At 45.1% G+C, this 25,877-nt stretch overlaps 2 protein-coding genes across 10 annotated transcripts in view; one reads left to right on the top strand and one right to left on the bottom strand.

The window, feature by feature from the left end:
* Positions 1-21,476, bottom strand: part of LOC144141143 (uncharacterized) — a 42,700-nt gene extending 21,224 nt beyond the window's left edge. For both annotated transcript variants that reach the window (XM_077672686.1, XM_077672687.1), the window contains exon 1: positions 21,316-21,476. In XM_077672686.1, the coding sequence (XP_077528812.1) occupies positions 21,316-21,319 (4 nt within the window). In that variant the 5' untranslated portion in view covers positions 21,320-21,476. The remainder of the gene's footprint in view (positions 1-21,315) is intronic.
* Positions 1-25,877, top strand: part of LOC144141142 (uncharacterized) — a 94,127-nt gene that overhangs the window by 43,321 nt on the left and 24,929 nt on the right. For 3 of the 8 annotated variants that reach the window (XM_077672683.1, XM_077672685.1, XM_077672684.1), the window contains exon 2: positions 22,000-22,314. In XM_077672683.1, coding sequence (XP_077528809.1) covers positions 22,000-22,314 — 315 coding nt within the window. Of the gene's footprint in view, positions 1-7,518; positions 7,618-12,875; positions 13,176-21,989; positions 22,315-25,877 lie in introns of those variants that run through there. The other 5 variants (XM_077672679.1, XM_077672680.1, XM_077672677.1 and 2 more) reach the window with 4 other exon arrangements.

Raw genomic sequence — 25,877 nt, 5'->3', positions numbered from 1 at the left:
TCATTTAGGCGTATGGTGATTCGCCTCACTACTGTCACGCCCTGATCTCGGAGCCCCTCGAGCAGATCTGCTTCAGTCTCATTCATTGGATCCCGATCAGAGATCACGCCCTGGCAGCTATTGAGGCTGCGATGGGGCGTGATCTTGATGTCAATATCTACCATGCGCGTTTGCTTGAGGAGCTTACAGGATTGTTGTTTGTTTTCTACTTCTATCAAAACTTCTCCCGTTGTGAGTTTCTTAGCCTTGTACGACTTTCCGATAAGGCTTTCAAGAAACTTGGAGATTAGAAACACCGACTGGGAAGTGATGGGCTTTGTCTTGTCAACAGATTCCATGATCAAAAACCGCGAGAAATTATCAGGCTTTGAGAGAGAGATCGATTGCAAAGGAGGAAAAGAAACTTCGGTGCGGCCCTTTTTCGGGGGCCGATCACGTTTGGGGGGGGGGGGGGTTGGAAAATGCCATATGATACATTGTAAAGCAGGGAGACGGGGGTACTTTCTCCTTTGACCTTACCCTGGTAGTCAAAGAGGTCCCGGAGCTCCCTGCCTGGTAGGCACGCAGGGAGCCCATCGGCCGGAGCTTGACCAAGGCTCCGACGGCCACTGTTCACGGCTTCTAACCCTTCACCTTTCAACTTCTAGCCACGGTAGGTGACAGCTTAAGTATGGAGTGCTCGGGGTGCGCGGTGTCGCCACTCACCGTCACCAAGATTACTCAAGGTGCCCCGTGCGGGGAATAACCTTGGGACAGCACAGCAGTTTGGGATAGGGGGCGAGGTAGTGGAAGTGGCAAAAGAATATATCTACTTAGGCCAAGTTGTGACCCCGGAACCCAACCAAGAGGCAGAGATAATTAGAAGGTTCAGAATGGGGTAGAGTGTATACGCCAGACATTCTCAGATAATGAATAGCAGCCTACCATTGTCCCTTAAGAAGAAAGTGTATGACAGCTGCATCTTACCGGTACTCACCTACGGGGCAGAAACTTGGAGGCTCACTAAGAGGGTTCAACTTAAATTGAGAACGACTCAGAGGGCAATGGAGCGGAAAATGATAGGTATACCTTTAAGGGACAAGAAGACAGCGGAGTGGGTCAGGGAACAAACGCGTGTTAAAGACATACTGGTAGAAATTAAGCAGAAGAAATGGACGTGGGCAGGGCATGCAATGCGAAGGCAAGATAACCGTTGGTCATTAAGGGTAATAGAGTGGATCCCTAGAGGAGGTAAGCGTAGCAGGGGGCGGCAGAAAGTTAGATGGGCAGATGCGATCAAGAAGTTTGCAGGGATAAATTGGTCACAGTTGGCACAGGACCGGGGTAATTGGAGAATAATAAGAGATGCCTTTGCCCTGCAGTGGGCGTAGATAGGCTGGTGATAATGATGTAAAAGGTTACAGAAACACAGAACGAAATTATTGGTCTTTTTTTGAACGTGGAGTCTTCGTACAGGGCTGGTTGGATGTTACTCTGCCAGCCACCATACGGGGCGCTGGAGTGAGGGGCACAATCAACGGGGGGAGGAATGATATTTTTTATGTGTTGACGTACATACGTACTGCAGACCTTTATTAGGTCGAAGCATTACATGTATTTTACAATAAGAACATGCAAAACACACATGAAACATGATAACATCAAGTAAGGGAGTTAAGACTACAGAATTGAATATTGGCGTTCCAATCATTTATGGTCTGGCGAAACAGAGAATACATGAATAGGTCTGTGTGAGCGAAATATGACGTAAACTATTCCGGGTGATCATGGCGTGTAGATGTTGTCGACGGGTTGTTAGTTAAATGCTGGGGTTCAGCCCAAGCTTCGTATTGATGAGAAGGGAAAATAAATCTAAACGGAGTGTTCTTCGACGTGCCTGGAGTAATGGAAACTTTAATAACTCAGTAAGCTTCATATGGAGTTATAGGGAAAATTTAAAATATATGAATCTGGCGGCTTTCAATTGAATTTATCCCAACTTGCCGATGTTTGACGAGGTAAACGGTTCTCAAATAAAACACGCGTACTGGAGATTTGCTCGATCGAATATTACCTCGGCAGCCTAACATTAAAGGAAGCGCCTTTAAGTTCATGTCTTAAGAAACACAACTTACGAAATGATTGATTGATAATGGGGGTTTGAAGTGCCGACGACACAAGCGATGAGGCGCGCCGTAGTAGAGAACACCAGGTTAATTTTGATCACCTGGGGATCTTTAATGTGCGCCGAAATCTGAACCACAAGGGCGTTTTTCCTTATGAAATGTAGATGAATATACGTTGTCAATGTGATCGTTCCATCATAAATGATCCGTGAATGTCACATCCAAATATTTTACAGAAGTGTCTTCTTTTAAAGGTGATGATCCCAAAATGTAGTTAAAGCTCAATTCTGGTTTTTTGCGAGTGATGCGCTTTAGGAGAATTTTATCAGTGTTAAAACCATTCCCCAGCGCGAACAGCGATTTGTCATTCTACTGAGGTTTCTAGATAGGTTTTCCTGGTCATTTGGGCCGCTGACTTTACAAAAGGGGCACAGACGTCAGAAAATAAACGCATTTCTACACCGAGGCAAGATTCCTACACAATATCATTAACAAAAAGTGAAAAAAGCAATGGTCCCACGACACTTCCTTTGGGAACGCCAGAGTGAACTAGAAGAAAGTCCGATTTTTCGTCACCGAGTGAGACAAACTGCTTACGATAAGCTTGGTATTGATTGATTGATTGTGGGGTTTAACGCGCCGACGCAACACAGGCGATGAGGCGCGCCGTAGTGGAGGGCTCCGGATTAATTTTGACCACCTGGGGATCTTTATCGTGCGCCGAAATCTCGTACACACGGGCGTTTTTGCTTTTCGCCTCCATCAGAAAAGCGGCCGCCGCGGCCGGGAATCGAACCCGCGACCTCGTGCTCAGCAGCGCAACGCCTTAGCCACTGAGCCACCGCGGCGGGTAAGCTTGGTATTCCGCAATCTAATATGTATTAATTCAATATAATTAAGTACAATATTAATTAATCTCCAGATTAAACTATGATGGGGGACCTTGTCGAAAGCCTTACTGAAATCCAGAAAGATTACATCAGTTTGGCCATTACTATCTAGCACCGAAGGGAAGGAGTGCATAACAGCAACTAATTGTGTGGATGTAGAGTACCCTTTCCTAAATCCGGGCTGATAGTTGGTTAGAAAAAAGTTACGTTGGAGAAAATCGTTTATGTCGTTGGCATTATACTGTTCCATTATTTTGAAACACGTCGATAGTGATGATATGGGTCGTAATTGTCCACTGAAAAGCGGCAGCCGTTTTTATAAATGGGCACAACTCGGGCTATCTTCGAGTTTTTCGGAACTTTCGCGGTTAAGAAGGAAGAACGGTATGACATAACAATACATTTAGCCAAAGACTCGTCATATCCGCGTAGGAATGCATTTGGAATATCAGCGGGACCCGAGGGTGTCTTTGGTTTCAAGTTTAATAACATAGAAACAATACCCCGGTAAGAAATAAAGTCGGCATCTGAGGATTCTGTAGTTGCAGCTGTTGCGGTGCAGGGTTGAGAATATGAGTATCCACTGTGAAAGTAGTCGTTGAAATGATGAGCAATGGCCTGATGATCTGCAACTATTGCATCAAGAATTTGTAATTCAGAGCTTGGTTTTTTCTTCGCCCTCATGTAGTTCCAATATTTTGTAGGGTAATTTCTAATAACGTTTGGCAGCGATACGTCGCCTAGGATGCCTAGGATATGCCTGGGATATGACAGCCGGGGCACTTTATCGGCGACCATTCACTCTGAAACAAGGAGGCGTGTCCTCCACTGAGCTTCGCTAGAACAAATTTATTATCGATATACAGACATGCACAACCGGAAGAATGTCAGGTAGCACGATATTGTGAAACATTGATTTAAATGCCTTCGAAGGGGATTGATTATTCGCGGAAATGGAGACGTCCTGAATTCCGTCAATCAGTCAGGCATGGTTCGGATATTATTAGAAAAACAATTGCAAATTGGGTGCTGGTTCAAGAAGTACATTGATTTAAAACGCTGCTTCGAATGTGAGGAATCCAATGAGTGCTGAAATAAAGTTTGAAAGGACGTATACTAGGGCTACGAGGTACTGCTTCCTCTTGAATTGCGCTGGGTTCACTACGACCGATTGGGCGACAAGAAGACTGGGAGGAAGCTGAAACCTGTGGCGGTTTATTATTACAGAATACAATAAGGCGATAGACACGTAAATTATATTTACAAGACGTGATTTTGCGCTTGGACAGCAATAAAAATAAAAAATAGTACCCTTCCACTCTGTGAAGAAGGATGACCTGCGAAGCTGGACGCAGTCCATGAAGTGCACGAAACAAAACACGTTTGTTTGTACTTTGGAATTGCCTACATCCTAGCCAGTTATCTGAATGAAACTTGGAAGGGCCCGATCAAAATTTTAGCGGACAAACATGGAGCCCACCTGTTGCCCTCCCGCGTCGCAGACATTCCACTCTTTTTGTAACACACCAACCCAGTGCGCTCGACCACTGAGAGCACCGGACAAGTCGCATTATGCAGTTTGACTCCCACGTTTATACTTTCCGCCAGCACAACGGGCATTTTATTTATTTATTTATTTAAAACATACTGCAAGCCCATTGAAGGGTCCAAGCAAGAGGCGCATCACAAGGGGGAAAAAACATTTAGGCACAATACCCATGGTACACTGATTAAAATATAGTTTGAAAAAATACAGGAATGCACCAAAGTTACAAAAATACCAATACACGTGGCACACTGTTGGAAATAGATTGTACACATACACAAGAATGCATCAAAATCGCAAAACAATGCCATTCAGAATTTCAATTGTTCAAGGGAGTGAATATTGGTCACAGCCGATTCAGTTAGTTTATTCCAATCTGTAATTGTATGCGGGAAAAAGGAAAACTTAAAAATGTTAGTTCGAACACTGTACGGAGTCAAAGATTCGAGGTGTCTATGCCGTGTTTGTCGGGAAGTTAGTGGCTGAAGGAATTCCTAGGGTTTAAGTGAAAGTTGGTTATTTTTAAGCAATAATAGAAATTTTAACCTTTGAACTTGACGCCGTGCTTGAAGTAATGGAATGCCATGCTCTTCCATTACTCTTGTCGGCGAGTCACTGGGACGATATTTCGAAAAAATGGATCGGACGGATTTACGCTGTATCATTTCAAGAGCATTAATATTACTTTTAGTGTAAGGATCCCAGACAGTGCAGGCGTATTCCAGTCGCGGTCTAATTATGGATGTATAGGCGAGTAGCTTAACGTTTGCTGGGGCCTTTTTAAGCTTGTGTCTGAGGAAGCAAAGTTTTCGGAAAGAAGCTGCACATGGGTTTGATACGTGTTTGTTACAGCTCAAACTATTTGTTATAGTGACGCCAAGATATTTGAATTCTGATACTTGTTCTAACGGTTGTGACGGAAGATTGTAAGGGAAGGACAGTTTATTCTTTTTGTAAGTTATATTCATAAAAACGGATTTTTTGGCATTGAGCTTCGTTCCCCATTTGTCGCACCACGCCTGAACATAATAAAGGTTTCTGTTCAGCATTTGTTGATCTGCAGGACATGTTATTTTGTGTATAGGATACAGTCATCAGCAAATATTTTAATTTTCACGGGATCGCTAATAAGCGTTACAAGATCGTTAATATAAATTAGAAATAATAACGGGCCTAACACGCTTCCTTGTGGAACACCCGAAAGAACAGGAAGCTGACTAGAAGAATGTTCATCGATGCAAACATGTTGGAAGTGGTTCGACAAGTAGGAAGAGATCCAATTAGTTACAAATACTGGAAGACCAATCACTTTTAACTTGTGCATTAAGTGAACATGGGAAACTAAATCAAAAGCTTTCTGGAAATCTAGAAAAATAACATCAACTTGACCAGTTTTATCAAGAACGTTACAAAATCATGAACAATAGAAGTAAGTTGCGTGACCATGGAAAATCCTTTTCTAAAGCCGTGTTGACAGTCAGATAATAAGTTGTTTCTGTTTAAAAAATTTATAATGTAGTCATCTATAATGTGTTCGAGAAGTTTACAACTAGAAGTCAGAGAGATTGGACGGTAATTAGTAAACAGCGTCTCGGCGCCTTTTCGAAATACTGGAACTATACGGGCTAATTTCCCATCCTCAGGTACAACACCAGACAAAAGAGATGCTCGAAAAATGATTACTAAAAATTTGGATATAATTTCAGCATAACGGCGCAAAAAAATATTCGGAATGCCATCAGGATTGGTCGACGCTATCGTTTTGAGGTTCAACAATATGGAAAATACCCCAGGCTGTGACACAATATCAGCTTCCATTGCGGATGATAATACGGAGCAAGGCATTGCATCATCAGATTTAAGAAAAACGCTGTGAAAATACTTATTCAACTGTTCTGCAAAGCTATGCTAATCAGTGATTTCTACGCCCTCATGCAGCATTCGTTGAATCGTTTTATTTCTTTTTTCGCAGGAAAGTCCAAAATTTATGCGTAGCGGAGCGAATAAAGTCTGGCAGGGTCTGTTCAAAATAACGTCGCCTTGCGCACACCGCGGCATCTTTGAGGTTAGACTGCGCAACACTGATAATGCTCGGACAGGCAGCTTTACGCTTCAAACGCTTCACTTTTCTTTTCGCGTGCAAAAGTTCGCGCGTGATCAAGGGATTGTTTTTACGAGATTTCCTAACTTTGTTTGGTATGAAGGTATTGAGGCAATAAAAACTTATTTCCTTAAATCTCGTCCATAAGTCATCAGTAAGTGCATGAAGGGTATATGTCATGTCATCAGTAAGGGCATGAAGCGTATAGCTACGCTTGTACGCCCCCTCAACTCCCAACCCGTGCACGCATAAAACGACGACCGTTTATGTGCGCGTGCTTAAAAGTGTTAGAGACCGTCCAAAATCTCGCTCTGAAGGCCACTTAAGCTGAACGAGGGATATTGGCTAACGTCGGCGTTACCAGCGGGCAGGTTGCTGTTCATTCTGGAGGAATTCGAGCCTACTGCAAGAGCTGGAAGTTTAGGAGGCAACACTGGTGGCCTCAGTTTTCCGTTCTTTTAGAGCAGATTCGCGCTTCTGTTCGGGCCGACGCTTCTTCAATTGTTGCTGTTCTTCGTCGAAGCGAAAGACATGCGCCCGTACCATAGCGGGTTAAACGCATGAAGGCCTCAAGCTTTATTCTAGCAGACAAACATGGGGCTGTCTGTTTCCGTTCCCGGTATAGGCATCTGTGTAACACAACAACCCAGACCCAAGCCACCCGACTAGGAGGACAGCTCACAGGACAAATTGATTCGTGATACTTCGATGTTTAAATCTCCAACCAGCACATCAGGCCAGAATCGGTAGTGTCATGAAGCCTAGCTCTGCGTGCACGCCGCAGTCCGTCCACCCGTAACTCGGGCAGGCATAAACCGGCAAACGGTGATGGGAGCAAGCTTAGGCGTGAAATACACCTCCGAAAATTTCTTTCAGAAACTTTTTCAAGGTGAAGAAGAATGATGGTTTTCATTCCGTGGTTCCAGTCGGGCACATTGCTCTTCAACCAGGAGGGATTCGAAGCTGCTCGGCAAGGTGAAATGGACCTTTCTTCAGTAGCTATCTGCGCATACGCATGCTGACGGTCAGCTATTATTGGTGGGCGCCTCCGCCAAAATGAATAAAAGGGCCTCTCTTAGCTGTCTGCTTCGGGAGCTGCTATGCCGACTAGCACTGCACGTTTTTATTTTTTCTCTTTCGAGAGCTCGTGGTCGGTTCGGACGTACGTACAAAAAAGGCTTCCCAAGGAAAGGGGCAAAGACGTTGCAGGCTGACCACGCTGCGAGCACATGGCTGCCAGTGAGGGAGTAATGAAAATAAAAAAAAGTAAAGAACAAATTATGGGCCATCGCCACCAACGTGAAACCTGGGGAGGGGCGAAGAAAGCAGTGAATAAATGTATTCTTGGCACTTGGCGTTTTCTCTCACGGAAATGGCACTGTTGGGGGTAGAGGTATACAGCTTTGCTGTAAAAGTCACCTGTCTTTGAATCACGAAGCGTTCCAGCGCGAGGCGTAAACAAGTGTACCGGTATTTTTTTTAGTACGCGTTACGAAGAGTTCTAGCGTGAGGCGTAATCGAGTGTCCCGCTGTTTTAGTACCATGACTACATGAGACGATGCTTACGATGACAACAGGAGACGTCAACAGCCCGAGCCCCTTAGGGGCATCGCCCCTAAAAGGGGCACTTAATTCGACCACTGCAGATTAGTGGCGGGAGCGTCCACCTGCTACCGTGACATTCATGCGAAAGGTAGGGGTGACGGATGGGTCAGGGAGGGACTGCAGGACCAGGATATTAGGTGCACGAGTTCTCGGAAAGCCTGAATTTTTGGGGGGCCTGCCTTACTGACAGTTTTAGTTCGTCGTGGCGGCCGCTAGGAGGACCGGTACTAGGAAAAGTCCATTACAGGCGGCAACGGCGGCTACTACATGTTCGGCGATGGTGTCTTTCGGCCGTTTTTAAGCCCATTAGCGCTTCTTATGATTCTCCGCAATATTTTGATAACGCACTACCGCCGTTTTCAGCCTGTTGCGCAACTTGTGGAAGAAGAATTGATGAGACGAGGGGAATATCATTTGTGAAAGAGGGGCGAGGAGGAGCCCCGGAGCGGGGTCGAGTAAACCGGCTTCACCGGAATTAAAGCTGATGGGTGCAGGGGTGTTAGACATATAATGTTTAGCAGTAAAAACGACAAAAAACATAATAACAGCCAAGTCAAGGGGACAGACCTAAGTATACGGCAACCATAACCGAAAATACTTGCAATGGGCATGCGGGAAAGACTGCGTGCAAGGTAATATCTGCAGGGTAAGTTTCGTTTCTCATTAGACACCAGGACTGACGGCATGCTCACGCACTCGTCCGCTTCAGTGATTGTGTGATAGGTGTCTATGATCTCGTGTGTGATCTTGCCTTTGTTGCGTATCAAGATATGCGTGTCCTAACATTGCGTTGTGCACCCGCACGTTTTGCAAGTTTTGCTATTCCGTGATAAATTGCTCGTTGGCTGTGTTGGCTGGTCTGCGGAGCGGTGTTCCCTAGGGAGTTCGCTCACGTACCTTCTTATTTGTCGATATGCGCTTTTCAACACCCCAGTGGTATTTTGTGTACCACGTGCAACTGACAAACGATACATTTTATTGCGCAGCACCTAAGCACATGCTCCTGTGGTTTCGCGGCGCCGTCGACCCTTGTAACCGAGCGAACGAAGGGGACACCGGAGGCAAATGAGATAGAACGAGTTGGAAAGAGCAGGAGGAAACTGTGGCAAAAGTGTGAGGGGGAGGGTGATACGCCGGGATGGCGCGAGACATTCTCTGCGGCGGCGACGCGCTACGAGAGAACAGAGATAACGAAGAGGCCACCGAAGACGAGCGAACAGGACAGCGGAGGATGAAAATAGAAGGAAAATGCACCAAGCGAACGAGAAGGACACGAAACTAGACGAAACAGCGCTAGCAAGAAACCGGAGGAGGAAAATAGGGCGAAAGTGTCAGGGGGAGGAGGTATGCCAAGACGGCACGAGATAATGTAGCGTAAGCTACACTGGCCGGGGTTGAGCAGTTTCTCGTGGACCCTGAAGGGCCGTGTTGCGCAAGCACGAGGAGCATTGGATTGGATTGTGTTGGACTGGGTTTATAGGGGATTGAATTGGATTAAATTGGACTGTACTAGAATGATTTGTAAATCCAATCCAATTGGAGTACGGGTTTGTAGAGAATTGGGTCTGCACATTCGCCGGTCTGCGCATTCCAGAGAAGTGACGTCATAGCCACGGCAGACGCACTGGCGCCGGCACGTGCCCAGCTGTGCGCCTCCGTTGCGCAGTAGCCAAGCCTGACGCTGCGCCGTAGCCGCTTGATAGCCGTTGCACGTGGCTCCTGGAAAGCCGTGCTCCGCATGCACGAGGAGCAATGACTGGACTGGACTGAACTGGATTGGATTGGATTGCATTGGATTCCTGAACCTTAGTTCAGGCTTCGTATGGCCTGGCATAGCTGAGCTAAGCCACTGCTAATTTTTTCTATCCGGCGGCGACACGCTACGAGGTAAGAGAGATAACGGAGAGGCCACTGAGGATAGAGCGAACGCGAAAACGGAGCATAAGGCTATTTCGAAAAGCGCAAGACATGGTCCCCCGCGGCGGCGCGCTACGACACCACGCCAGAGTATATCTCGCGCATTGGGGCCTGCGGTCGCTGATGCTGCCATCACTTCGTGATACGCAGCAAGCATGCGCCCTCGCTAACAAGACTCAGTTCGATCTGCGCACAAATTTTACGGTAGGGAGAATCGTATTCGTGAGCCAAATTTTTTGCCTCTATTTCACATCACATTATTTTTTACCTTTCTGCCTTCCATTCACTTTTTAGCACTGGCCTTTTATGTTTGACGGTGCTGAGAGAACCACTTTCACGGTGCAAGATTTTTTCTGCACGATTTTTTGACCTGTGTGAAATGCCATGATATATGAAATCGCAACCGCCGTTCTTTTTCTGTTCTTTCCCTTTCGTTTTGCCTCCTTCCTCCTGTGGTAGACTGGAACATCTTTTCGCTATCCGGTGCCTGCAGGCTGTCTGGATGCCCTGATCCTTTAACCTAGAAATCTGAAGGGCGTGGCTTTCTGACGTGAGGTGGTTTTATGTTTTCCTGCTGGCCTGTGCCAAGCAGGAGACTGCAGTGTCCCTTTTAAATATTTTGATTGTGTCAAGCCGCACCCCGGGAGCCTTCTTTCCTACCTATTGTTGTACATCCAGGTAATTCGTTCCTTTTAAATGTTCGTAGTATTTATTACTTTAATTCATTGTCAGCGGGCCAGTCTCAGAGGGCCAACTGCAATGACCGCTGAGATTGACTCAGAGGTTCTCATCTGGCAAGAGACTGTGTCAACAATGAGAAATTAAAACACCCAAAGAACGCTGCTCATTCGGAAACGGCTGGCCCATTGTAATTAGGCACTCGCATTAAGTATAAGAACGCAGAAGCAAAAAAAGGTATGATGTGGTTGCCAGATAATGTAAGAAAACGAGATGTAAACGATGCTTTAATGAGCGCTCGTTAGCTATTAACAGCCCTAGGTGCCCAGGTGAATTGATAAGTACTGTAACCAGCCTACCAGTTTCAAATACACAATTTTTGTGTATGTCACAAAGCGCATTGAAATTTTAAAAAGTAGGCCTCACAAAGGGTCTTTAAGAAGACTAATTATTTTGCAACAGCAATATTGTTTTTATCATTATGCAGAAACGGTAAACGAAGAAACGCTTCCATTCGAAGCTGCAAACCTGATTTTTATGCGTAAGTTAAAGCCACGTCAGGTTCTAAGAAAAATTGTGTCTAACTATACAAAATTAAACTTGTACAGTGAATGTGTAGGTTCCCCTCAAAATTATTCGCACGTAGTATTCCTTTTTCACGTTTCACGCACCTCGTGTAGAGGTAAGTGCGTGCTGAGTGTCTTCATGTTTTCATTGGGAATGATTGTTCTTACCTTTGTGTACCTTTGTGAGAGGAGATAGAATATTGTTTTTAGAGCATCTTGAAGCCGACTCACACTATTAAACAGGCCTTGAAGACAGCTTACAGCATTACTTTATTTCAAAGTGTAGTGCTTTATATTACCCTCTCCACTTGCCCTCATAAAATGATGCTTTATTCATTGAAAATAGTAAAAATTAAAACAACATCTCAATTTTCTTGCTGCATCGATGTTTCGTGTCATCGGGAATGACTTCTTAGAGCTGGGTACATAAAGTAAGTAGACTTTTTTTCACGTAGCGTTCAAGCGCTGCAATCCGACAGGAACACCTCCCATGTTCAGTACATTTTCGGTCGGACCAAACGGGTGCCGTACGTTGTATAGTAACCGTTTCGTGATCATTTGTTGTTAATCTACGAACCTGGTCACGTAAGCCACAGAGCTGCTCATGCCAGTTTAGCGGTGTCCTTGCAGGTATGCCCAGAATGCCAGCAAATAATCAACATGACGGGAAGGAGGGTGCAGCATTGGTGGGATCTAGTTTCGTGTGAAGGCCGTAATGCGTCATTACTTTACCCCGGCAGAGTAGCTGGTGAATAGTATGCCTATCCTGTGTTTTCCTCAATACACAGCTTACTGAGTGAAGTTCGCGTTATGTGTGGTAGGAGCGTCATTCCAACGGGGCAATAATACGACTGCACCTAACTTTAGTTGTGTCTTGGAAGTCCATTTAAGAACGAACACAAAGCAATAATGTGCACGCAGCTGAGAAAATGCACAAACATGTGCTTTCTGCGACATTTTATGTTTTTATGCGGTCAATTTTGCGAAATTACCCCGTGGAAGCACCAGAAAACTGACTATTCATTGATTGGCAAAATATTAGACAACATGCAAAGGTTGTTCACAGTACTTATACAAATCGGCAAAATAAATGTTGGAAGAGGTCCTGAAAACCGGCAGCAAGTGCGATACCTGTGCAAACAGGGTATTGTGCAAACAGCAAACGATACTTGTGCAAATACTTGTGCAAACAGGGAAAGCAGTATTGTCAGCCATTTGAACCTGCGTTGTAAATCAATCGTTGTAAAACAGGTATCGCACTTGCTGCCACATACCCCTTCCAAGTTAAATGTCACCCACCACCCGCTTTTAGCACGAGCCTGGCACACCACCTGGCAACCTTGGCCCTCTCCGACGTCAGCACCCACGGGACCGGATCGAGCGCTACATAAACAGCCAGGAATCGCCGACTGCTGGGGGCACAGCACCGCCACATCTACGATGCTCACAGTGCTTCTACAATTCCAGGTGCTGACGTGCCTGGTGCCTGGAGCCGTTTGCCCTTACGTCACCGCTCAAAGTCCCTCCGGAACCACCTACCTGCACGAACAAAGGTCCCCGCCCGCCACACATCCCCCTTCCAAGTTAAATGTCACCCGCCACCCGCTTTTAGCACGAGCCAGGCACACCGCCTGGCAACCTTGGCCCTCTCCGATGTCAGCAACCACGGGACCGGATCGAGCGCTACATAAACAGCCAGGAATCGCCGACTGCTCGGGGCACAGCACCGCCACATCTACGATGCTCACAGTGCTTCTACAATTCCAGGTTTGTTACCTGACCTGCTCAAAAGAATTCAGAAGTGATGACAGATGTATAGTGGCGGTGTCGTGCCCCTACGACTTGAAGTGTCGCGGAGTGATGCCGTTGTGTCGCGATGCGTTTGTCCTCCATTTTCTGTGCGAAATTTTGTTAATACTATCCGGTGATGTTGAGGTTAACCCCGGACCCTCCCCTAGTGCTGAACTTTTACCTATCCTTGACGCTATCAAACGAATAGGGAGTGTTCAAGCCGCAATTCGCATAGATCTTGAACAAATTAAATCAGCACAGACTGCCCACGAAAACCTTATAGCTGAGATTCTGAGCCGCTCCAACACATTAGATACAAGTCAACAAAACCAAGGAATCTCGACTGCTGTAAACACTATCGACCGACTGGAGCATGCCATCACTACCCTAAAAGCCGCGAACATTGACACCAACAACCGTATGCGCAGAGACAACCTTATTTTCTTCGGCATTGATGATTCCGATAAAGAACCTTGGAGCGATTCAGAGAACAAAATTCTAGACCTGTGCAAAATTACTCTTGAACTAACCCTAAGTGCTAGCGACATAGAGCGTGCACACCGCCTTGGAAAATTTTCTGCAACAAAAAAACGCCCTATAATAGTAAAACTGGCTCACTTCAAGACGAAAGAAAACATATTGGCTTGCGGACGTAAGCTGAAAGATACAAGTTTTGCAATAAGAGAAGACTTTTCCCGAGTACGCGCTTTGCACGCTCTAAATTGTGAAAATTTATCAAGCCCCAAAAAAGGGCGTTTAAGCTTAGCCTGAACAAACTACACGTAGGTAGCAGATGTTACTCTTACGACGCTGCATCCGACAGCGTTATTGAACACCCCACATTACCAAACAGCAATACACTAACAGCCTCAAGAGATACCTTATCTGAGCCACCCCAGTGACGAACAAGAAATGCTACCCTCTCTTCCTCCAAAAACCGACCTGACTCATTCCTTAACATGGCGAAAAGCAAAAACGCCCGTGTGTACGAGATTTCGGCGCACGATAAAGATCCCCAGGTGGTCAAAATTAATCCGGAGCCCTCCACTACGGCGCGCCTCATCGCCTACGTTGCGTCGGCGCGTTAAACCCCACAATCAATCAATCAATCAATCAATCAATCATTCCTTAACATTAGTGTGCTTTTCACCAACATCCGCAGTATAATCCCAAAACGTGACGAACTCGAAAGCTTCATAGGCGATACCGCAGCCGATATGGTCTTGTTAACCGAAACGTGGCTTAACAAGGCCGTCAGGGACTGTGAAGTTTTTCCATCCAACCCCAGTTTAACAATATATCGACGTGACAGACATGACAGACGAGGGGGAGGAGTACTGATTGCCGTTAGAGACAGCTTACTATCGTCCCTAATCACTCATGACGACAACATTGAACTAACATGGGTAGGCGTGCACAGTACAATTGGCAAAATAGTGTTTGGAATCTGTTACCGTCCACCAGATAGTAGCCCCTCCTTTTGCGATAACTTACGTATTTCCCTAGAACAAATAAAAAAAGATATACCCGAGGCACCAATCTTCCTTTTCGGAGATTTTAATCATCCCAGCATAAATTGGCCGCTACTTTCAGCACCGAACAAATCACCATATAGCGAACCGAAGCAGTTTCTTGAATTTACTCTGGACTTTAATCTGCACCAAACCGTAACATGCCGTACAAGGGGCGACAACACCCTAGATCTCTTATTAACACCTAGCCATGAAAACATAAAAAATGTGACTTTGCTCCCTGACCTCAGCGACCAGTCTACTTCATATCAGCATTTCATTGCCTATAAAAAAGAACGCCCCGACGCAAAAATCAATCACAGATTACAAGAAAGCTAACTTCGACGCATTTAACCGTGAACTTGCACTCTTCTACGACGATTTTCGACGGCTATACTCTGCTCGCTCGGTCAACACCAATTGGGAATTATATAAAAACACAATGTTAAACTTAAAAAAACAGACATATTCCCACTATCCTTGTATATACAGACAAAAATAACCAGTGGTTTACGCAGCGTCTAAAACGCCCACTTAACAAGAAAAAACGCCTTTATCGAAAAGCAAAGCTTCGTAATAACCCCATGGTTTGGGATCAGTACAAATTTATTGCTAATGAATATATTAAAGAACTGAAAGCTTCCAAAGACAAATTCTTCTCAACTGACCTCTTATCAATCCTACACTCTAACCCTCGTAAATTCTTTCAAATGATCTCCCCGCCAGATCGTCAAACGCAGACAACGAATTAATCGAAACTGGAAAATGTGCTACAGCCCTTAACGACTTCTTTACGTAAGTGTTTTCACCTGCTCAAAGCTTTAATTTTACCAAATTACCACACCACTCGCCTACCACAATGCCTGATATCCAGATTAACGTTGATAGAATAGCTAAGTTAATAAACTGTCTCAAATTATCGTCCTTGACGGGTTGCGATCAAATCAGCAGCAAACTACTTAAAAAATTCACAGCATATCCACGGGGTGAATGATGATGAGTGGGCGAAGCTCCTGAGGGGAAATCATCGGTAAAACCGTGACTCTTCAGTGAAAGTTCGCCCACTACATCTGTGTCCGAACGTAACGTCTAGAAACTCTCGCTTAAACCGCGCGTCGGCACCTTGGGGCTGAGCTCGCCTGATGCGTTTTACAGACGCTTCACGAGCTCTCACTGCATCGGGGTCTGCCTGCCGATACGCGCGCTTTCTCGCCGCTTCCCGTTCTCTGACATTTTGGAGATCCTCTTCGCGCCGCAGCCGTGCCGCTTCGCGTACGGCAGGGTCCTCGCGCCGTTGCCGTGACGCTTGGGCCTCTCGTTCTCGAACGCTGGGATCTTGGCGGCGGCGTCGCGCAGCCAGACGACACGCTTCGGCCTCCCGCTCTCGTACGGCAGGATCTTGGCGGCGGCGTCGCGCAGCTTCACGGAGCGCTTCTGCCTCGCGGGCTCGCACATCTGCAGCCTTATCCATCGGGCGACTCCGAGCGCGCGCCAACAGCGAACGGATTTTATTACAACGCTCCCCGCCATCTAGTAAACAATCTAAGCGCATCTTTTCATAATATACAAGTACCACCATCTAGTGAACAATCCAAGAACTAAACTAAAGGTAGCCACGCCATCTAGTAAAGAATCCAAGAACTAAACTAGAGGTGGCTACATACATACGTCGAGGATGGACAGACCCACGCCCTAAGGAGCTTCGCCCCTAAAACAAAATTTCCTTGTCAAGCGCAATACTAACCTTGCTCTTCCAACAATCGCCAAGCACTGGTGAGGTTCCCCACGATTGGAAAAAAGCACAAATCATTCCCATCCATAAGTCTTGAGACCGATCAAAAGCAACTAATTACCGTCCGATTTCACTAACCAGCATCCCATCCAAACTGCTTGAACACATTATAGCAACCAATTTAATCAACTATCTCGAATCAATTAACTTCTTTTATGCGCACCAGCATGGTTTTAGAAAACTATTATCATGCAAAACTCAGCTCTCACAATTCACCGACTATATCTTGCAACATATGGACGATCATCTACAAATTGACGCCATCTTCCTCGACTTCTCGAAGGCCTTCGACCGTGTCCCACACAATCACTTGCTTGCAAAATTATCTACTCTTGGATTCCCCCCGACACTGATTACTTGGATAGAACATTTCTTAAAAGGACACGTACAATACACAACTGCTAACTCCCATGATTCGCAAATTTCTAGTGTTACATCTGGTGTCCCCCAGGGAGCAGGCTTATCCCCCCTATTATTTTTAATCTACGTCAATGACCTGCCATCTAACACAAAAACCAGACTCCGTCTTTTTGCGGATGACTGCGTCATCAACAATGCCATTCGTAACCCTAGCGATTCCACTGATCTTCAGGAAGACATTGACACTATCGTTGCATGGTGTGCAAAATGTCTCGTGCCTCTTAATCTTAATAAGTGCCAATCCATGTCCTTTTCTCGTAAACGCAGCATCACAAATCACGCATACCATATCAGTTCAAATGAAATAACTCGAACAGACTGCTGTAAATATCTAGGCGTTCACTTGACATCGTCATTATCATGGGTCACTCACATTGAAACAATATGCGCACACGCCTCACGCACACTTGACTTTTTGCGCCGCAATCTCAGATCTGCATCAACAGCTATTAAAAAACTTGCATATCAGACATACGTTCGGCCTAAATTTGAATACGCTTCATCTATCTGGCGCCCCTCACAAGCATATCTCACCTACGAACTAGAATCCATCCATAATCGCGCGGCTCGCTTCATCATGTCAAACTACTCGCTTAAATCTAGCATCACTGAACTCAAACGCACACTTGACCTTCCATGTCTCCAATCACGTCGAATCATCTCGCGTCTCTGCTTGCTTCACTCGTTCTTCTATCACCCACTAGCCAGGCACCCTCGACTTCAACCCCCGCCCAGAATCTCGCCGCGCCTCAACCATAGCAAGCCAATCGCACACATTCAGGGCCGCACATCATCGATGAAAGATTCCTTTTTCCCTCATGCAATAACCCTGTGGAATACCCTGCCCGACAGTATTGTTTCGTCCGCTGACCGCACGACTTTTCGCGAGAAACTACCAGTGCATTTCACCTAAATGGTTTTTGTTAAAATGACTTGCTAGTTAACCATGTTTGTAACAAACTTTTAGTGACCCATGCATTCTGATGCCTATTACTTATGTATATTGCTCTTTTATTTGTAGTCTATGATTTTGAATATTTTTCTGCTTGCTTTTTTCCTTTCTGAGCGCTGTTTTTGTTCCCTTTCTTCGTCTGTTCTTCCTTTTTTCGGCCATTTGTGTGATGAAGAGTCTCTCACATATTGTTTGCCCCCGCCTTATGTAATGCCTCCGGGCCCTCAAAGCTTCAATAAATGAAATGAAATGAAATGAAATCAAATCACAGACACAATACTTGTTTTGTGCTGTGAAGAAGGATAGAAAATTGAACAAAAACATTAGACAAGTAACCTAGGTATGGGGACCACAGATGAAGACGCGATGGCTCACTGACCAATTTCTCCCTAGTCTTATGCTGTCAAAGGGACATGTTTGCGTGGCGACGGCAAACGCAAGCTACCACACAGAAACATCACTTCATTGTAGTAGTACTTTAGGTTCCATCCGGTCGCGCTATGAGACAGTAAACACTAATAACTGTTTTCAGTATTGCTGTTTTACGCCGCTGCTGACGTCGTTTAGTGCAAATGTGCAAGCTGTTCAGTATTATTTGGATTTTTTTAGATACCATAGTCTTTTTTGGACTACCTAAATGGAAAATGTTGGCTTCTCCGTATGTCTGCCTCTCTGGCTGACCCTCAGTTTAGCCTCTCTGCCAACAGTTTAAGCGAATGGCAACAATTAAGGTTATATAGGCAAAACCTTTTCAAACTGCCTAAACTGCTGACACAAGTAACGCATGTTTGCAACATTTACTGCAAAAGAAGCCTCAGTCACACTTGAGGCAAAATGATAGCCCTTAACTGGTAGTCTCCACGTTCTGAGAGTTACAAATATAGGTTGGGTTGGTTTTCGCAATAGCAAGTAAAAAATGTACCCATTAAAAATAGCGAAATCCTTCGAGCTTGCGCGAGATGAAGCAAGCCAAAAAAAGCATCTCTTCTGCTCGTGCTGCCCAAAATTAACAAGAAACAACAAATTAATAAAAAGATGCGCGATGTGCCCGAAGCAGGCAAGCCATGATTGCAAAGCTGGAAAAATTGAATTGCATTGAATAAATCTCCATTCAATTCATCACGAGAGAAGCGATAAAAGGAGGAGGGAGAGTGTGAGGGTGTAGCGGAGACAGGTTGATAGTATGTGGGCAAGCGGAGATAGAGGACTATCGTTTTTTGTCGACATTTGTAGTGAAGCAAGAAAGAAGGCGCCCAACTTTTGGTTAAAGGTGTTTTTGCGGGCCAGAGTAGGTTGATGGGGCGGGCAAGGACTAGTCCATCCAACCTACACCAAGTTGCACTTTGTCGTCATCTTAAAATCATTGAGCTGTCGTACTGATTGAAGAATTGACCAGAACTGTTTTGAAATGCTCGCTTGGCTGCACTTGGGAAGCTCATGGAAATGCGCCCCGCCATAAATAGGCAAATACTGGAAATACGCAGAAAATAAAATGCCGCTACATTGCCGCCACGAAACATTGCAGATCTTTACAGCACCCTATGTCATGCGGAAAATGCTGCGTAAGACATCACGCAGTCCCAAGGAGAGCCCAAAAGCAGGAGACCACTGTGCCGGTTATTGTAGGTGATGCAAGTGCGCGTCTGTGTTAAAGCTGCTCTAATGCAGTTTTTCGAAACGTTATGAATCTGATATTTTCGTGCACCATATCTAACGAGCGTGCCATGTACCTTGAGTAGGTGATCTCGCCATACTTAGAATACCTGCTCTACGCTTGTAGGACAGCATCGGAGCTTGTTTAAAAGGGTCTCTGTCTGGACATTTCATTTTCGCATGAGCCACCCAGTCCAACAATATGACTAATATTGCCACAGTGCTTTCAGCTGTAGCTATAAAGCAACACACTCCATGGCAAGTTTAAATCAAATAGCCAAAAACCCATAACGTAATAGAAAACGTATCTGCCGCAACAAAGAAATGACGTCCTGACACGGTGTTTGCGATAACTACGCTGGCGAACGGAATCGACGAACGAGGAAAAGGGAGGAAAGCATTTCTGGGCAGTGGTTGAGGGGACAATGATTTTACTCCAGTGCTCGAAAGTGGACTTAAAGAAGTTATCAGAGTGATATAAGAGGTCTTTCACATTCGTATGAGAGCAGATAAGCGATGACATGCTCTGAAGTCAACAATGAGGTGAGCGAATCCTCTAATCTGCCGAAATATCTAGACAAGCGTGTAGCCGATCAGTATGTAAGTATGCTCTGGTGTCAACAAAGAGGTATGCAGGGTTGTTGAAATTCACAGAGCACTAGATGGGCGCGTGAACATGCCCTCAAATCATAAAAAGAATGGGCGACATTTATCTCCTCCGCAGTGGAGCATATCAGTATGTCGTCTGCTCTCAAACCAACAGAGATATATTCAGGGTTCTTGACATTTACGAAGAAGTTGATAAGTTCGTGAGCCTGCCTTAAATCGCACTTACAAAAGGTTTGGTTTGCTGGAACGATGAAGACAACAGACGTATACCAATGCCTGGACCTGGGATGGCTCAATAACTTAAACTTTTTCCTCACCGTGTTTTTGCTTGTTTTCATTATCATTTCAAGAGAGTGTCATGGGCAGTTCTTCGTGCACATCAGTTTCTCGCATCTACCGTCATTGTTAATTTGGAAGTCATGTTATTTCAAGCTTTTGGTTTTAAGCGGTGAAGCTGCAGCGGGGCTATGAGGCGTGCCGTAGGGGACAATAAAAGATGAATTTCGAACACCTAGCGATCATTACCATACCGCGAAATCTCCAAAAACGGGAGCTTTTGTTTTTCGACTCCATCTAAAAAGATTCCGCCGTAGCCAGAACTGAGCCTTTCTCAGTTTCATATCACCGCCGCCGCGGCGTAGAGATGGTGCCACGAGATTTGCCACGAGATTTGGGGGGGGGGGGGGGGGGGGGCTTTCTTAAGTCGCGGAAGCCCTGGTGTGAAGGGTTTTGGCAGGATGTCGGTTAGCGTCGAACGCTTCCAAAAATTTGAACGATAATAAATTCCATTTGATATGCTGCGGTAAAGCTCATGCTAAGGCGTTGTGCTGCTGAGCTGGAGAACCCGCGTGTGATCCCGCCCATAGCAGCTGTTTTCCTGATAGACATAAAAAATAACATTCTTGGGGGCGGGATAATCGAAAAACAGTAAAGATCACCACTTTGAAAAATTTTATTTATGGCCCACTTCTATGGCGAGTCTCAAGCGTCCGCTGGGACTTCGATGTTTAAAACCTTGACAACGTCAATTCATTAAACTTGACTTTATTTTATTACGCTTTTCATCCAGCAGACAAACTCTCCATTGCTATGTCGCCTAACACAATCGATCCCCAAGCGTTTATGCCGGCCTGGGTAAAAAAAGCGCTTCGCAAAAAACAAAAAAAAACGTTTACTCACCCATGATGACAGCAAACAGCTGTAACTGAGTTGATTCGCTGAATTGTTGCAATTGATTTTGAGGTAGAGGGAAGTGATTGGGAATAGGTGTCGAAACGGGGGTCTACCCGCCGTAATGACCGTGCGCGGACTGGCTTACAGCCGTATGAGCACTGTTTCCCCACAGATCAACTCAGGTAGGTGACTGAGATTGTATCACCTTAGTAATACAGCCAATCCGAATTCACGCGAATAATACAGCCAATCCGAAAACACTTCCAGTTGGTGTCGAAAGGGGAGTAGAATTTTACCCAATGAATGCAGGGACGCTTGATAAGTACTGAGAGATATATGAAGGGCAGTCACAACAAAAAATTTTGTATGTTAGTGAAGCGACATACTGTGGCTTAAGCATGGGTGTAGGTAGGAGGTTATCTTATGGGAAAGGGCAAACTCGGCTCGAAGAGGCGGGGCAAATTATACCTCTTCCCTATAAGTTTGCAAGGGAGCTTCTGTGCTACTCTCGGATTCCAAGGTTCGGTATGTGACGTCACCACTGGTGACTGAATGACCCCTGCGTCTGCCTAGCTTTTTGTCACGTGATGTTTTCCAGCGCGTATATAATCAGCCATCGCCAGAAACTGGCATATTCTTTTGTCGGCGGTTTCAGAGCTGCTCGACTGACTGACGTCTAGTCTTCTGCAGATGGACCACAAGGTGACCTCCGAAACTGCGCATAAAGAAGATCGCTCCGAAGAAATGGCCCGCAAGGAACAGCACAGCTTTCCAGAGGAAGGTTTCCAGACCTCGAGCTCGCCAGAAGTCGGGTACCAGGGTGCTAGCGTGAACTCTGTGCGTCAGCAACGCCACCAGCACAACATCAGACAATGCTCCCACTTCGACGACAACGATCAAACCGACATGGCGGGCCCAGCCAATGCTCTTAAGTGTCCCAATTGCGGCAGCAAAGTACATTCTCCCGATGCATGGACCAAGGAAGACGATTCAGCGCAACAAAAGGTATGCATATCGGATGTCCCAAGCGATGCAGGCAAAACTCACTGGCCACTCGCCGCTGTGGCTCAGTGGCTGAGGCCATGTGCTGCTAAGCCCAATAGCGTTGGTTGGATTCCCGTTCGCGGCAGCCGCTTCTCCGATGTGGTCAAAAACCCGAAAAATTCCGTGTGTTCGAGATTTCGGAGGACGTTAACGATCCCCAGGTGATCAAAATTAATTGAGAGGTCTCCACTACGCCGGGCTCATCGCCGGTGTAGCGTCGCAGCTTTAACTTCATAATCCATCAATGAAAACTTATTCGCGCGATTGACACACAAGGAAAGACAGCGCCCTTTTTGCAGGCTTCGATGAACTCGGTAATTCTCATCAAAATGATAGATTATGGCACGGAAGTGCTTTCCTAAGCGCCTACTTTGCCATATATGCCCACAACAATTGATAAGGCAGACGAAGCACTGAACATGCACGGCTGCAACAGTTTAATTATTCTAGCAATTTGTTGCAGTTACTGCGTTGAACGTAAAAACTATCCATGAATCGTTTAATGTTACTCGCCCCCAACTCTGCGTGCTTCTCTGGATGTCATCTTTAAAGTTACGGCATATAGATAATTTTGCCTACTCAATAACTTTGTCTTTGGTGAGCCACCCAATGACATGTTTGTGTTGATTGGTTTGGACAGTCTGTGATGATGCTGTTTATGCGATAAGCATGCTGAGCCACCAAGATAAAAGAAGTCATATTTCCTAATGACTGTGCAATTTGTACCTAGTGTGTATAATTCACTTGACGAACCACCTGCCGGGGTTTCTCTTTGGAACACTTGCGTGTGTATGCGTGAATTTTTATGTATTTTGGCTTTTCCTAGTTTGAGTTGATTCTTATGTTTGCTTGACTTTGTAGTCTGGTACTGTCACGTTTGAGCGTATTCTTCCATGCAGTAAGAAAAATCGCCCTTCGGACCAGAAACGGTGGGAGATACCATTTTCGCACATGGCTCCTGGCCTAGAAACTGTCCGGGAAGATAACTCCAGGACTAAACCTGGCGCCATTCCTCGTGTCATAGCCGTCTTGCGGCGAGTGTCGATTTCAGTCGTGGAATTTCTAAACCACAAACTGTAGATACTCGTGCTAATGGGATAATTAAAAAGCATGCTGAACCATCTAGAGGTGCGCAGGATTTGTGCTTGTCCCAAAGCGAAAGGGCTCCGAGTAAGCGCTGGCCAAAAAAAGCTAAACAAGCGCGTTATATGTGAGCCCTTGAAGTCACCAATAATCGTTGAAACTTCAGGTTCCCTGCCAGTTGCAAAATAGTTTTCAAAGCTGAACGTCTAGGTTGGTTTCAAAAACTTCGATCAATAAGATCTCCGCGGTGTTAACTATGTTGATTACTCTATTTCGAACATACCGTTTTGCCAGACTACCCTTCACAATTACGTCTGTGATACGGCAGCTGTAGAAAAGAGTAGGAAATGCCATAAGGCCTGCAAGGCGTTGTCATTGTCATAAATAATAACTTAGTCTTTGGGAAAACTCAAGCCTTTCACGATGAACGTTTATCTGGTGTTTTGTCGAGCCTATCTGAAGCCAACGAAACACCGAACAAAGTAATTTGCTTGTGTAGTGTTCTTCTAGTGCGATTTTTGGCTCATTTTCAAAACAACAATAAATTTCAGCCTGAACAAGCCAAAGTCACAGCTATTAAAAATCTAAACATCCCGAAAAGGGTGACGTAATCTATTATTTTTTGTGCCTATCCAATTACATAGCCGTATTTGCCTTATTCGGAGCTCTGATACCTACTCTTCTGCTGAAAAACGGTAAATTCGTCTGGCGAGGTGGTGACGAAAAAGAAGAAAACGAGCTAAAAGCACTCTGAAACATTGATTTTTAGGTGTGCCACGATCCATGATTCTGTCGTATTCTTTAAGCCGCAGTTTGCGTGTGATAAGCATGCTCTTAATCCGATAAATGCTCCTGTACCCTTTGTGTGTGTGCTGTCACAGATGACGTCACTGAGCTGGCAATCTTTATTTTTGCACAGTTTGTGGAAACGAAATCAAAGTATTCACCGTTCTCGTTTTTATAATACAGCAACCTTCATTAAACTCCACTTGATTTATTCAAAAATCGGTCCATCCAGGGAAATATTGCTAATAACGAAGTCAGTTCCTTGCCCCCGTGAATTTATTATGACAAGGGTCCAGTGCAAGTGTATAAAAATAATCGGGGGTTTATTGGCATTGTTAACATAACGTTGATAAAGGTATAAACAGGGTTTTCCACTTCCATCGTTGTTCTCTTTAAAATTAATACAGAAATTGGGTGACGAGTACACATTATTTAGGACACCCAGTGTAGCGTAAGTGTCACGGAAATTCCCTGGTCGCAATTAAGCTTAAATAGCGCAGAGAAGGTAGCGAATAAAGATCCCATATTTGGAATTTATATTTACGTTAACTGACCTGCTTGTGCCCCCTAGTTTAAAGAAAGGGATACACATGTACTAGAGTAAACAGCAGCCTCAAAACTCTTTGCCTGTTCTGAAATCTTGTGTGTGACCACATTTGTGATTCCCACTAGAAAATTAGGATTATTGAGCGCATCAGTGTACCTGTGCCTGCATAGCAGCAAGGTGCAGTGTTTAAAAAAATACAAATGAAAGAAAGTGAGGTACCACCGAAGGTTGCGTTAAAACATTTCTCGTGGCGCATAAGTTAGCACGGGCTTTGATGACAAAAGCCAGGCCTGGTATTTTGAGGGGTACCCTTCATATACGCACCTACCCGTCCACACACAAGGCACGCTATTTCACCGTGCTTAATTCATTTTAATCAAACATAGTTCTTCCTAACCCAACTTACTCAAGATTAATCCATTTTTATCTACCTTATTTCCTACATGGTTGAAAGGTCGTTCGTTTGGGCCCTCAGGCATAGTTGAAAGGTCATGGGATCGAGGCTAGGCATATCCTTGGAAGGCTGTAAGTGGAGTTCCGACAGGGCGCATACTCTTCAATTGACATCACGTGTATTCACCTGTAGGTAATTGTCATTACTTGTATTCAATCGTCTTGAGTTGTCATTGTATTGCGACGCATATTAATGAAGTGGCGTTGCTTGTAACAACGCGTCAATATTTTTTTAGAAGAAGAATAACACTATTTTTCAGCAGACGTTGTTACAATTCTTGCTGAAGGGGCAGGAGCTAAAGGCATTGAGTGCCTGACGAGGGCTCCTGACCCTCTGGAGTTCACAACGGAGGAGTTCACTGCAGAGGACATGTTCAAATCAAATATGAGTGCTTAGCAATAAGATCCAGCAATACAGAGAGAAAAAAATAAGCCAATTAAGAAAAATACAAAAAATCGTACATTTTCAATAATGAGAATCCCAAGTTATACAATATACATAAAACTTTTTTCTGCGATACCTGTTACCAGCAGATACAATAGAACACGACACATTTCTTTACTGATTCTTCCTCATGTCTGAAAAATGACGTCTTCACACAGTACAGTTTAAATTCCTTAGAGTGAGACACGCATAGTGATTGTCATATCTCAC

The sequence above is a fragment of the Haemaphysalis longicornis genome, unplaced genomic scaffold, assembly GCF_048455015.1.
Source record: "Haemaphysalis longicornis isolate Haplotype H1 unplaced genomic scaffold, Haemaphysalis longicornis Haplotype H1 scaffold_6, whole genome shotgun sequence".
In the NCBI taxonomy this organism is placed as follows: domain Eukaryota; kingdom Metazoa; phylum Arthropoda; class Arachnida; order Ixodida; family Ixodidae; genus Haemaphysalis; species Haemaphysalis longicornis.
This window is presented reverse-complemented; position numbering and strand designations above follow the sequence as displayed.